Source organism: Ranitomeya variabilis, chromosome 2 (assembly GCF_051348905.1).
Source record: "Ranitomeya variabilis isolate aRanVar5 chromosome 2, aRanVar5.hap1, whole genome shotgun sequence".
Taxonomy (NCBI): Eukaryota; Metazoa; Chordata; class Amphibia; order Anura; family Dendrobatidae; genus Ranitomeya; species Ranitomeya variabilis.
The window spans coordinates 211,490,310-211,503,841 of record NC_135233.1 but is presented as its reverse complement, the minus strand read 5'-3'; the positions used below and the strand labels follow the sequence as shown (position 1 = coordinate 211,503,841).

Below are 13,532 nucleotides of genomic sequence, written 5' to 3'. Positions count from 1 at the left end.
AACTAAATAAAGCTGAGCTTCAACCTTCTGCTCCAAATTACCATTTTAAAAAATGCAATAGGCTTTTCCGGCCTACTAAAGGTGTCTGTCTGTGTGCCCCTGCCTGGTGTTGCCCTCAACTAAATAAAGCTGAGCTTCAACCTTCTGCTCCAAATTACCATTTTAAAAAATGCAATAGGCTTTTCCGGCCTACTAAAGGTGTCTGCCCCTCCCTGGTGTTGTCCTCAACTGAACAAAGCTGAGCTTCCACATTCTGGCTTTCGCCCTATACTATCAGATATTAAACTGCATTTGGCCTACTAGTGTGGTTAGGCCCTTGAAACAGTGTCTGCTGCTCTTGGGTTTGCTACTCCACTGAACAAAGCAATGCCGCCTGTTTAGTCCTGTTACCAAGTTTGAACTGCATGTAGCCTACTTTATTCTTTGGCCCTATATCTGTTTCCTCCTCATCCTGCCCATTGCCCAGCCACTGCTAAATGAGTCTGCTGGTACATTGACCTAGACCACTACATTCCCCTTGTACTCTACACAGCCAGAATCTGACCCTGCTGAAAGTAAGGTTCCCCTTCCCGCATGTTATACCACCTTACACAGGGACAAAGAGGAAGGTGCAGATGAAAGTGCAGGTTCCTTCATCAGGTGGGGGGCATACTCATTGGCGACGTCACTGGCACAGGGCCCCTCAGAGTACGCAAAAGTGTCGCTGCTGGTGGGAGGCGCCCCCGCCATGCAAACACACCGCCGTACTTTGAGGGGCCCTGTGCCAGTGGCAATGCGAACGAGTGGGCCCCCCCCTGCTTGCTCAGGATCACAGCACTTGCAACGTTTAAATACTTACCTTTCCCTGCAACACCGCCGTGACGTAGTCCGCATTTCCTGGGCCCACGAAAAACTTGAGCCAGCCCTACTCCCCCCACAACTTTCCCCCAATTCCCTATGCCCAACTATTATTATACAGTTAATTAAGATTGGCAAGCTTCAGAAACAAGAATGGATGTTTTTGGCATTAAAATGGGCACTGTAGGTGTTTTCCTGGCCTCCACTCACTGCCGACTATGCTTCCCCATTGACTTGCATTGGGTTTCGTGTTTCGGTCGATCCCCGACTTTTAGCGATAATCGGCCGACTGCACTCGACTCGACTCTGGACAAAATCGGGTTTCCCAAAACCCTACTCGATCTTAAAAAAATGAAAGTCGCTCAACCCTACTAACGAGCCCTTACAGTACTAAAAGTAAAGGATTTTCTTTCAACATTATAGCAATAAAATTGAAAAATGTTCTGGAAAACGGCATGTTATGGTCATGATTTACTGTAATTTGGCACATAATTCAGGTCACTTTGGTACATACAAACTAGTTAGTTAATGTTCTTGCCACTTTGACTGGTAAGAACAGTCGAATCCAATTGTCCACCTGCAAAACTACACACCTAGGCATGTACATAATGAGAATTTCCAAAAATTTACCAAGTGGTAACATTTAAGACTTGTTACAACAGTCATTGCTTTAAAAAAAAAAAAAAAAAAAGTGTAAAAGAAAGCAATAGTTTGGAACGTAAAACAATATTTGGACTATTGCTTCTACTTACTTCTGGGTCTCTGTCAGCTGTCTCTCTTGGGAGGACAAACGTTCTCTCAGAGAACATATCTCCTGTAAACTTGCCTCGTATACCGATTGATCGACCCCTTGCACACACTGCTGAGCGGCCTTGAGTTTTTCAATCTCAGATTTCAGCTCTTAAAAAGCACAAAGTATAGAAAAATACATCAAATGCGATTCTGAAGATATTCAGTGGTAATGGATTATGGCTTTTTGCAAACTGCTAATGTACGTACCTCTAATCAGAGAAGCGTTGGAGTCTTCGTTAACTCTGGCCACGTTGATGATGTTCCTGGCTTGAGTAGCGTACCGCAGAGTACTAAGACTCTCCTCCAGGTGCACAGATGCAGGACTGATGGTAGCAATCATGGCGGTCTTGGAATTTCCTCCCAAACTCTCCTTTAGGAGCCTTTTGAAAATTGAAAAAAAAAACACAAAAAACGTTACATTAGTATTTAAAAGCACATTCAAGGATCTAGTTTTGGGCTTCACATTATAAAAATGATATTGGAAAGTTAATCTGTTAACTCGATAACATGGATGGAAGGTCTCCTATAGTGGAAATGATAGACAAGTTGGACTTTAGCCAAGAAGAAAAAGACACCTCAGATGTGATGTCATTCATGTATAGTCAATGCAAAGGACTTGCACATCATTTATTCTTTCCAAGGACCAGGGGATATTCATTACAGGTAGGAGAAAGGCGATTCCGGCAGCTAGATAGGAAAGGGTTCTTTACAGTTAGTGCAGTCAGACTGTGGAATGCCGACAACAGGGGTAGTAATGGCCGACACTAACAGCTTTTATAAAGGGGCCGGATGCTTTTCTCACAATAAATCTGCATTGTGGGGAATAGATAAGCTAGTGATATATTGTATAACTGGTGGAAAACGTGGAACTTAAAAGGTAAAATAGTATATACAGGTACGCGCTGGGTAATAGCAAATAGGAATGTCCTGTAAAATAAACACCAGGGTGTATACAATAGTGCAGTGTCCCAGTGAGTTTCAATCTAAAACATCAACTGTCACGGGTACACACCTGATAGGCGCAAATAGCATTAAAAAAAAAGAGAAATGCATACAAGTCTTCCTACCTCCAATGTTGACTCTTGAGGATTAGAAGACTGTAGTGATGCTGCTGCAGCGCCCCAGAGTCCTGGTCGTTGCAGTACTGTGGCTCCGCCACTATGGGGAGCTATGGTGCGTCTGATGGCACTGAAGGAGTTCATCTGATCAGGTATCACAGACACCAATACATTTCACAGCCGGGCCTCCGGGGGAGCTAAGGGTTCTATTCACTAGGCCACTCCCTACCATAGTGGGTAAACTGGGGGTCAGGCAGGAAGTTAGATCAGAAAGCTGACTGGGTTGGAACCAGGCAACACCTTGTGGCAGAGGGTGTTGTGGGGAAGATACAGTAGGGTCTCTGTCAGGGGTGGGATCCTGACAGAGGCTTGGCAACTTGAACGAACGTAACGGGACCGCGCCTGCTCAGGATAGCGGCGGTGCCCAAGGAAGGACCAGAAGCGAGATAGATTGTGCTGAGTGAGAAACGAGATCAAGCAAAAGGAGAAATACCAGTAGGGGTCGTGCTGTAAGACCGAAGCAACACCCTACTGAGGCGCACTACCGGTGGCCGGAATGCCGAGGGAGTATAATAACATTCAGCTTCAAGCAATACTCCAAACAGCGGCAGGACAGTCAGTCTAAGGCGGGCTGTCTAACTTTAATCACCTATGCAGTCTTGGGGGGCAACTTGTGGAGAGGGGCGACTCTAGGGTCCCGGAAGAGCTCCGAGCCTACCCGTCAAACGGGTGCCGTCCCAACCAGAACACCAGGGAGGGACGGAGGATTAGCAGAACATCATCTAATCGAGTTGTGAGGGAACGAAACAGACACAACAGTTGTGGGGACTTTCTGTAAGCACAGCAGGGAAGGACCACAACACACAGCGCTAGCAGGAAGGCACAGATTTCCACCTGCTAAGAGAACTCTGGAGGTGCCATTGGGCCGGCCGGACTTGCACAGCCTGGTTATCCGGATTCCGGACTGAGGACCGAGAGATCTTCAGTAAAGAGGTAAAGAGACTGCAACCTGGTGTCCTCGTTATTTACTGCACCGCACCATCACAGCCTCACCACCACCATCATCTGTCACATCTTTCACTGTGCGCCCCTCGGCAGGGTCACGGACTGGGCCTAGCCACCGTGACAATCCCAGAGCAGAGACTCAGAGGCCCGGTACCGGGTACCCCTCGGCCCTGCGGCAGTGGGGGCGCTGCACTGCTGTTATTCCAAATGAATCCAGGTAAATGAGTAAAAATCCAAACAAGTGGCTGCCCTGGCCAGTAGCAGCCACCATAAACTAACTTCCGGGTGGAAGCGGGATCCCTGAAGAAGGAGACAGTAGTCTCCGAAACGCGTTGGTAGTTAGATCCTTACTGCACTCCGTACTCACTCTCGGGCTCTGGTAGCGGTCATGTGATCTATTGCGTCACGAAGGTCCTGAGCACCATCCGGACTCACCGCTGACACCTCACGCGGCGCCGGCTCTGCAGGATCCCGCTTCCACCCGGAGGTTAGTTTATGGTGGCTGCTACCGGCCGGGGCAGCCACTTGGATTTTTACTCTTTTACCTGGATTCATTTGGAATAACAGCAGCATCACTACAGTGTTCTAATACTCAAAAGAGTCAACATTGGAGGTAGGAAGACTTGTTTAACCCCTTCACCCCCGGAGCTTTTTCCGTTTTTCCGTTTTCGTTTTTCGCTCCCCTCCTTCCCAGAGCCATAACTTTTTTATTTTTCCGTCAATATGGCCATGTGAGGGCTTATTTTTTGCGGGACGAGTTGTACTTTTCAACGACATCATTGGTTTTAGCATGTCGTGTACTAGAAAACGGGAAAAAAATTCCAAGTGCAGTGAAATTGCAAAAAAAGTGCAATCGCACACTTGTTTTTTGCTTGCCTATTTTGCTAGGTTCACTAAATGCTAAAACTGACCTGCCATTATGATTCTCCAGGTCAGTACGAGTTCATAGACACCTAACATGACTAGGTTATTTTTCACCTAAGTGGTGAAAAAAAATTCCAAACTTTGCAAAAAACAAAACAAAACAAAATTGCGCCATTTTCCGATACTCGTAGCGTCTCCATTTTTCGTGATCTGGGGTCAGGTGAGGGCTTATTTTTTGCATGCCGAGCTGGCGTTTTTAATGATAGCATTTTGGTGCAGACACGTTCTTTTGATCGCCCGTTATTGCATTTTAATGCAATGCCGTGGCGACCAAAAAAACGTAATTCTGGCGTTCCGATTTTTTTCTCGTTACGCCGTTTTGCGATCAGGTTAATGCTTTTTTTTTATTGATAGATCGGGCGATTCTGAACGCGGCGATACCAAATATGTGTAGGTTGGGCGCTTTTTTTATTGATTTATTTTGATTGGGGCGAAAGGGGGGTGATTTAAACTTTTATGTTTTTTTTTTTTTTTTCACATTTTTAAAAACTTTTTTTTTTTACTTTTGCCATGCTTCAATAGCCTCCATGGGAGGCTAGAAGCAGGCACAGCCCGATCGGCTCTGCTATGCAGCACCGATCATAAGATCGCTGCTACACAGCAGAATTGCAGGTGTGCTGTGAGCGCCGACCACAGGGGGGCGCTCACAGCCACCGGCAATCAGTAACCATAGAGGTCTCAAGGACCTCTATGGTTACTGTCCTGATGCATCGCCGACCCCCGATCATGTGACGGGGGTCGGCGATGCGCTCATATCCGGCCGCACGGCCGGATGCGGTAGTTAAATGCCGCTGTCTGTGTTTGACAGCGGCATTTAACTAGTTAATAGCGGCGGGTGATCGCGATTTCACCCGCCGCTATTGCGCGCACATGTCAGCTGTAAGAAACAGCTGACATGTCGCGACTTTGATGTGCGCTCACCGCCGGAGCGCACATCAAAGCGGGGGTCCCGACATGTGACGTACTATACCGTCACATGTCGGGAAGGGGATAATAATAATAATCTTTATTTATATAGCGCCAACATATTCCGCAGCGCTTTACAGTTTAACAGTTTCAAACACAACAGTCATAGGTAACAACGTTAACTTGTATGTATTTCTCTCTTTATTTATGCTATTTGTGCCTATCAGGTGTGTACCCGTGACAGTTGATGTTTTAGATTGAAACTCACTGGGACACTGCACTATTGTATACACCCTGGTGCTTATTTTACAGGACATTCCTATTAATAATAATAAATCTTTATTTTTATATAGCGCTAACATATTCCGCAGTGCTTTACAGGTTGCACACATTATCATGACTGTCCCAGTTGGGGCTCACAATCACAGTATGTCTTTGGAATGTGGGAGGAAACCGGAGTACCCGGAGGAAACCCACACAAACACGGAGAGAACATAAACTCTTTGCAGATGTTGTCCTTGGTGGGGTTTGAACCCAGGACTCAAGCGCTGCAAGGCTGCTGTGCTAACCATTCCTATTTGCTATTACCCAGCGCGTACCTGTATATACTATTTTACCTTTTATACCCATTTTTTACAAACTGTTTGTGGAAGTTTGTTGGTATCGCTGCAGGGATTTATAGCATAGTGACACTTGGCGCCACCATACCTATGTTATATATAAAAAGATGGAACTTGATGGACCCAAGTCTTTGATGATCAATTTTAAGACCCGTTTTAAGTAAAACTTATGTCAATCACAGCAAAGTTGTGAATAAAAAAAACAGGTTTTCATCTCATTTATTTGGTATCATAGTGTCCATAAAAGTCCACTCTATCAAGATATAAAATTAACACGAATAAAAGGTATAGAGGGAAAAATAAAAAATTACAGCTAGCAATGCTAAACAAATCCTTACACAACTACATTAATCCCCAAAAAATGGATACAACTCATCATTTTAACTATGAATTCAATTTTTTCTTCACCATTAAAAAGGGAATCAGTCAGCAGATTTGTGCTTTGTATCAGTGAGCAGTATGATGAGAACCTGATTCCAGTGATAACCTAGTTTTATAGGTGAAGCACTTGTGAGAATCCCCATTTTCACTCCTGCAGATCAAGCAGAGCTTTGAACGCTAATTGACAGCTTTTGTGATAGGAAGCTGCCAATCAGTGTTGGAGGAGTCGTTAGAGGAGGAGGCACAAGACACCTAGTCCTGTTGTAATCATCTCCTGCGGATAAATCACTGATTGTATTGAAACAGCAACACAACCCAATAAGGGATACATCACTGGAATCAGGCACTCTTCCCCAACATCATGCTGCCCTTAGATTACATGGCAAAACCTGCTTACATTCAATTATATATAAAAAAAAAAATGCACAAAGTGAAAACAAAAAAGCACAAAACTGGAATATCACCATCTTGGGAAGGGATTAATCCAGGTTTTAGGGTTGGTCTGTGCAGGCATGTGGAACCAGATTTAGAAGACCACCCCATTGCTGATTTCACATTGTAATTGTGGCACTCTTCAACTTCAATTCTGGTGCATTTTCAACTCTTCTGCCCAAAATCAAAGCCAAGCTGGCGAATACATGTGCTGCTGAGGCTGCAGATGACTTACCAAGTGAGCAGAGACTCTCTGTAGGGGATAAAACTTCTCTTGTGCACATCTGACATCTCTGCAAGAGCAGATATCACCTTCCCCAAAGTAAGCAGTGACTTATTGATGCTGGCACCTTCCTGTAAGACAAGGGAAATGGTGTCAGCAAAAAAGCACAAAAAAAAAAAAAAAAAAAAAAAAAGGAGGGTGAAATATGCCATGGTCATTAAATAGCGAGGATTATTGCTATACCTAAATCACAAAACTTACAGGGAAGAATTGAGTTCATAATTATAGACACGCCGTTCTAGATATGGGGCACATTAGAATTTATGATGTGTTCTTTATTTGTAATTTTTTAATCAATTCACATAAGTGGAATGTAAGAAAAAAAAATCCACTTGAAAGCCACGTTAAGGCTGATTTTGGAAGCTCATGCTTTTGACATTAAATTTTTTTTTCGTATTTTATACTAAAAATATAATCAAGCGCGATCACATGCCAAATGCTAACTGGACCACATCAACACTACTATGGAGGACTCTTCACCAGATGCCATTTTATTCCTTTTTTTTTCTATTTTATAAAGTTCGCTATAAGTGCAGCGCCCCAGAGTCCTGGTCGTTGCAGTACTGTGGCTCCGCCACTATGGGGAGCTACGGTGCGTCCGATGGTACTGAAGGAGTTCATCTGATCAGGTATCACAGACACCAATACATTTCACAGCTGGGCCTCCGGGGGGAGCTAAGGGTGCTATTCATTAGGCCACTCCCCACCATAGTGGGTAAACCGGGGGTCAGGCAGGAAGTTAGATCAGAAAGCTGACTGGATTGGACGAAGCAACACCTGGTGGCAGAGGGTGTTGTGGAGGAAGAGACAGTAGGGTCTCTGTCAGGGGTGGGATCCTGACAGAGGCTTGGCATTGGAAAGAACGTAACGGGCCCGCGCCAGCTCCGGGAAGCGGCGGGGCCCAAGAAAGGACTAGAAGCGAGATAGATTGTGCTGAGTGAGAAACGAGATCAAGCAATAGGAGAATACCAGTAGGGGTCGTGCTGTAAGACCGGAGCAACACCCTACTGAGGCGCACTACCGGTGGCCGGAACGCCGAGGGAGTATTATAACATTCAGCTTCAAGCAATACTCTAAACAGCGGCAGAACAGTCAGTCTAAGGCGGGCTGTCTCACACAAATCACCTATGAAGTCTTGGGGGGCACCTTGTGGAGAGGGGCGACTCTAGGGTCCCGGAAGAGCTCCGAGCCTACCCGTCAAACGGGTGCCGTCCCAACCAGAACATCAGGGAGGGACGGAGGATTAGAAGAACATCATTTAATCGAGTTGTGAGGGAACTTAAGAAACAGACACAACGGTTGTGGGGACTTTCCGTAAGCACAGCAGGGGAGGACCGCAACACATAGCGCTAGAAGGAAGGCACCGATTTCCACCTGTGAAGAGAACTCTGGAGGTGCCATTGGACCGGCCGGACTTGCGCAGCCTGGTGAACCGTATGCTGGACTGTGGACCCAGAGATCTTCAGTAAAGAGGTAAAGAGACTGCAACCTGGTGTCCTCGTTATTTACTGCACCGCACCACCATCACTGTCACTTACACGTATTATACGCATGTAAAGTAAGCTGCGGAGACACCATCACGTGTTTCTCAACGCAAGCAATGAATAGCCAGGCCTTTCTCCGGGAAGGAACAACCACGGGAAGGGCAGCATCCAATAAAGGAGAATATCCAATAAAGGAAGACCACCTATGCCAAGCATGGTATCCATCCACAAACAGCTGTTTCGGGGTTTTTGCCCCTCATCAGTGTGGAGTAGGAAACTGGCTATTAGGAGCAGTGCCTGGTGAAAGGCTAACCAAAACATCCAACACTGCGGAGACACCATCACGTGTTTCTCAACGCAGTGATCCAGAACACTGCCCCCATCCCTTATGGGAAATATGCAAACGCATGTAAAGTAAGCTGCGGAGACACCATCACGTGTTTCTCAACGCAAGCAATGAATAGCCAGGCCTTTCTCCGGGAAGGAACAACCACGGGAAGGGCAGCATCCAATAAAGGAGAATATCCAATAAAGGAAGACCACCTATGCCAAGCATGGTATCCATCCACAAACAGCTGTTTCGGGGTTTTTGCCCCTCATCAGTGTGGAGTAGGAAACTGGCTATTAGGAGCAGTGCCTGGTGTCTCCGCAGCTTACTTTATTGGATATTCTCCTGGGGGCAGTGTTCTGGATCACTGCGTTGAGAAACACGTGATGGTGTCTCCGCAGTGTTGGATGTTTTGGTATAGCCTTACACGTATTATAGACTGTGCGCCCCACGGCAGGGTCACGGACCGGGGCCTAGCCGCCGTGACAACCCCAGAGCAGAGACTCCGAGGCCCGGTACCGGGTCAACCCCTCGGCCCTGCGGCGGTGGGGGCGCTACATAGGTTTTTAGGAGATCCTCAGGGGCGTGTCTGGGCTGTCCTGCATTATTACCCTGTGAGACATGCATCCTAAAAAAAAAAAAAAAAAACTACTATAAAAAATTTGAACTTAACAAAAAAGGTCTCTACTCTAACGACCATGTTAAATGGGGACGCGGGTGTTATGAACCAAGGAATCTATTGGTGGGTGGCTGAGATGGAAAGGACAGTCACCATCAAGTAACAGTAATCACTAGCCTGCTGATTGGTAGAACAGATTTCCAAGTCACATGAATACGTACAACAAAAGTACCAGGGTCACTTGTCCTGTGACATTATTGCCCTTACTTCTCCCCCTAAACTGTGACCAGCTGGACATCAATAGAGCATACAAAGATGGACAAACGTCACTTATTAATAGCTGGATTCACCATTTTAGATCTCATTTTGTCCGGTGTTCTACAAGTAGGACAAGTTCCGAAATACAGTCATCAGCGTCCATAATCTAAACAACTGTTCCTGCATCTTAAAAAGGGAGTCTTAGCACAAATTGACTGTTCAAACCAGACATAGGAGCTCAGTGCACACTATGTGACCCAACAGGTTCAGGGCACCTTCCCACCTATTCGGTTTCATCCATGGCAGCCTGCTCGGGTTCCTGTAATGCCAGAGCTGTCAATCAAGGAAGAGTGGGGTCGATATTAGCCATCCATGTAGGTGAGGTGATTGTCAACACAGAGGATGCACCTTTGCTTGGTTTGAACAGACGTTTGCTCACAGACGCCATTTATTTGAGATTCACAAAATATTAGTAAGTCATTGTTAACTTTAAAACAAGCTAATTACAGATTTGCTAATTACATAGACACATGGGTTTTATCCCTCTTACTTGAAGTTTAACTTATTGGCACTTTAGAGTAAGCGCCAAACATTTTCCCACAAATCCTTGCACTAGTGGCATGTACTGTGCGCAGAGTCATTACTTCCCAGTACAAACAAATTTCCCGGTCTCAATAGGAGTGTCATAAGTAACACCACAGATATTGGAAGTGGATTCAGGCCAGGATAGATCACCTTTTGTTTGTACGGCACATGGTCTATGCAGAAACCTGAAGCTTCAGACTGTCGAATTAAAAAAGGAATTATTGGTCTGGATGGGGAGGGGGCTGGGCGAGGGAGAAAAAAAAGCCACCTTAATATTCAAAATTGTCAAAGAACATACAACTAAAATTGTCTTTTTTTTTTTTTTTTTTTTAAACAGAAAACAGATGTTTTGCTTTCACTAAATTAGAGAGAAAATTTAAAAAATGGGCAACAGGGAACTCTTCATTTATTAGGTGAACAACTATGAAAGTCTAAGATTGCCCAAGCGGCCTCTCTGGATAAAGTTCTCATTTGAGAGCTGTCTATATAAATGCGACAAGTTTATCCTACCAAAATCTTAATTACATTTTTTGTGAAGTCCCCAAGAACAAGATGCTTACATTCTAATTTACAGACTGTCACAACATGTAAGTGATGCAAACAGACACACCAACATGCAGAATTTTTTTTTTTTTTTTTTAGACAAGAGATAACATCGCGTATAAAACCATTTGGTATCAGAAATGAGATACAGGGATTTTAACTGTTCCATGATCAAGCTTGGGTACACACTACATATACAATCATCTCCTGCAGTGGTGTAGTGAGTCGCCCGCCAGGGCAGTGGGGTACCCGGTACCGGGTCCGGTGTTCATAGGGGGACAGTGGTGTTGTAGCGCAGTGGTGTTGTAGTCCCTTACTGCCTATGGCTTCAGATAAGGTCCTCACAGTTCTTCTCTGTCCCCCTTAAAGGATAGGACAATACCTGCATGACAGGTAACTCGAGCCTTTTTACAGGGACTCTAGCACGCCCCGGGCTCTATGTGTTACTGTGTCTCAGGTGTGTGTGTGGCAGACCGGTAACTTACAGCAGAGACCAGCAGGACAGCTGAACTGCAAGTCGTAGAGTCCCTTACAACCTCAGTGGTCCAGCTACCGGTTATCTGCGCCTCAGAGGGAGGCAACCTACTCTTAGCTGGTCTCCCCTGATGTTACTCTCCTGTGCTTCGCTCTCCTTCCGGCTCACTGAACAATGCTCGGCTTTCTGTATGTCTTTCCAGGAGCTGAGGTACTTCAGACTACACGGCCCCTTCAGACCTTCTGACACTGTCGGTCTGCTCTCTCCTCTGCCTCACAGAATCTGATTCTTTTCCTCCAAACCACAATATATATAGGGGAGTCACCTAGAAATTAGGATCAAAAGCTCCCCCTTGTGGCCTGGAGTGTGAACATGTGTACATGGTGGTTACCTGATAAAAAAATATCCTTCATCACTTCCAAACGTAACAGCACTCTCCCCGTGAGGAAAGCAATGTTACTGTGACGACCAGGACCCAGACGCCGGGGCGCCAAAGTAGCAAGAGTCCGATCGGCCTTAATGCAAGATTATGGCCAGGGCACCTCCCCGTCCTGGTACGCGTGTCCTTTATCCCACCCGGGCCCCATCCTTTATATATATATATATATATATATATATATTAGTCAAGACTAGTGTTGAGCATTCCAATACTGCAAATATCGGGTATCGGCCGATATTCACGGTATTGGAATTCCGATACTTTTGCAATGTTGAATACCGGAATTCTAAGTTCCCATAATGCTATGAGCCAGTTTGATTTAATTCAGCCAATGAGGAATCCTAAGTGTGGGCACATCCTGTTATGCATATTAGGCATGTAATGACTGTCATGGCTGTGATTGGCTGCTGAAATGATGTCATGATGCACTATAAAAGCCGCCGCCATTTTGCGTTCACTCTGCTGTGAATTCAGGGACAAGACACTGTTTTGACTGAGGGATAGTTTGAGATAGCGATTTGCTTCATGGTGCTTTACCCAGGCTACTGTAGCAACCGCTGTGTGAGAACCTTTTTTTGCCTTGCTGCGCTGTTCACGGCTGTCTACAAGGTGTGTGTGTGTGTGTGTGTGTGTGTGTGTGTGTGTGTGTGTGTGTGTGTGTGTGTGTGTGTGTGTGTGTGTGTGTGTGTGGAGCTCACGCTGCAGTGTGTTCTGCAGCCACATCTGGCTGTAGTTCCCTCAGCGTGCGTCACTGCCTCATACTGTTACATTGTACTTTTTTGCATTTGTGCTGCTACACATTTTTGCTGATTTCTCCTATTAGTGTGTTTCCATCAATATCCAGCTAGATCGCGTGCAAACACTATATAGGAATAGATAGCTGTGAACGGCACTGCAAGGCTGCAGAAAAAGCTCCTCTGTCTGCAGTGTGTGTGTGTGTGTGTGTGTGTGTGTGTGTGTGTGTGTGTGTGTGTGTGTGTGTGTGTGTGTGTGTGTAGCTCTCCCTGCAGTGCAGTGTGTTCTGCAGACACATCTGGTTGTAGTCCGCTCAGCGTGCATCACTGCCTCATACATTGTCCTTTTTTTCATTAGTGCAGCCCATTTTTCCTGATTTCTCCTATTAGTGGTGTGTTTCCATCTGTGTCCAGCTAGACTGCGTGCAATATATAGGAGTAGAGAGAGGAGCCTTTCTGCAGCCTTGTGCCCTGCAGCCCCAGCCAGATTAGTATTAGCCTATTTTTTGGAGCCTTATCTATTGCATTGTAATAGCTACAAAATGTTTGTGATACTATCGGTTTTACATCTTTGGGCACATCCATTTTTTTTGTCCAAAAAAAAAAAAAAAAAATTAAAACCTAAATAAAGTTCACCAAACACTCCACTTTACAGTTGTGTAGGCCACACTTTATAAAATTAGTGTTTCTTATACCTGTTAGCGTGCTTATTCCTGAACAGCTGCTAAGGCTGCAGTCACACTAGCAGTATTTGGTCAGTATTTTACATCAGTATTTGCAAGCCAAAACCAGGAGTGGGTGATAAATGCAGAAGTGGTGCATATGTTTC

General features: G+C 45.4%; 1 protein-coding gene across 2 annotated transcripts in view; it reads right to left on the bottom strand.

Annotated features, from left to right (window-relative positions):
• LOC143804934 (kinesin-like protein KIF14) overlaps window positions 1–13,532 on the bottom strand; it is a 239,885-nt gene that overhangs the window by 77,570 nt on the left and 148,783 nt on the right. For both annotated transcript variants that reach the window (XM_077283557.1, XM_077283558.1), the window contains exons 10-12: window positions 7,191–7,309; window positions 1,837–2,009; window positions 1,590–1,737 (exon numbers count right to left, since the gene is read on the bottom strand). In XM_077283557.1, the coding sequence (XP_077139672.1) occupies window positions 1,590–1,737; window positions 1,837–2,009; window positions 7,191–7,309 (440 nt within the window). The remainder of the gene's footprint in view (window positions 1–1,589; window positions 1,738–1,836; window positions 2,010–7,190; window positions 7,310–13,532) is intronic.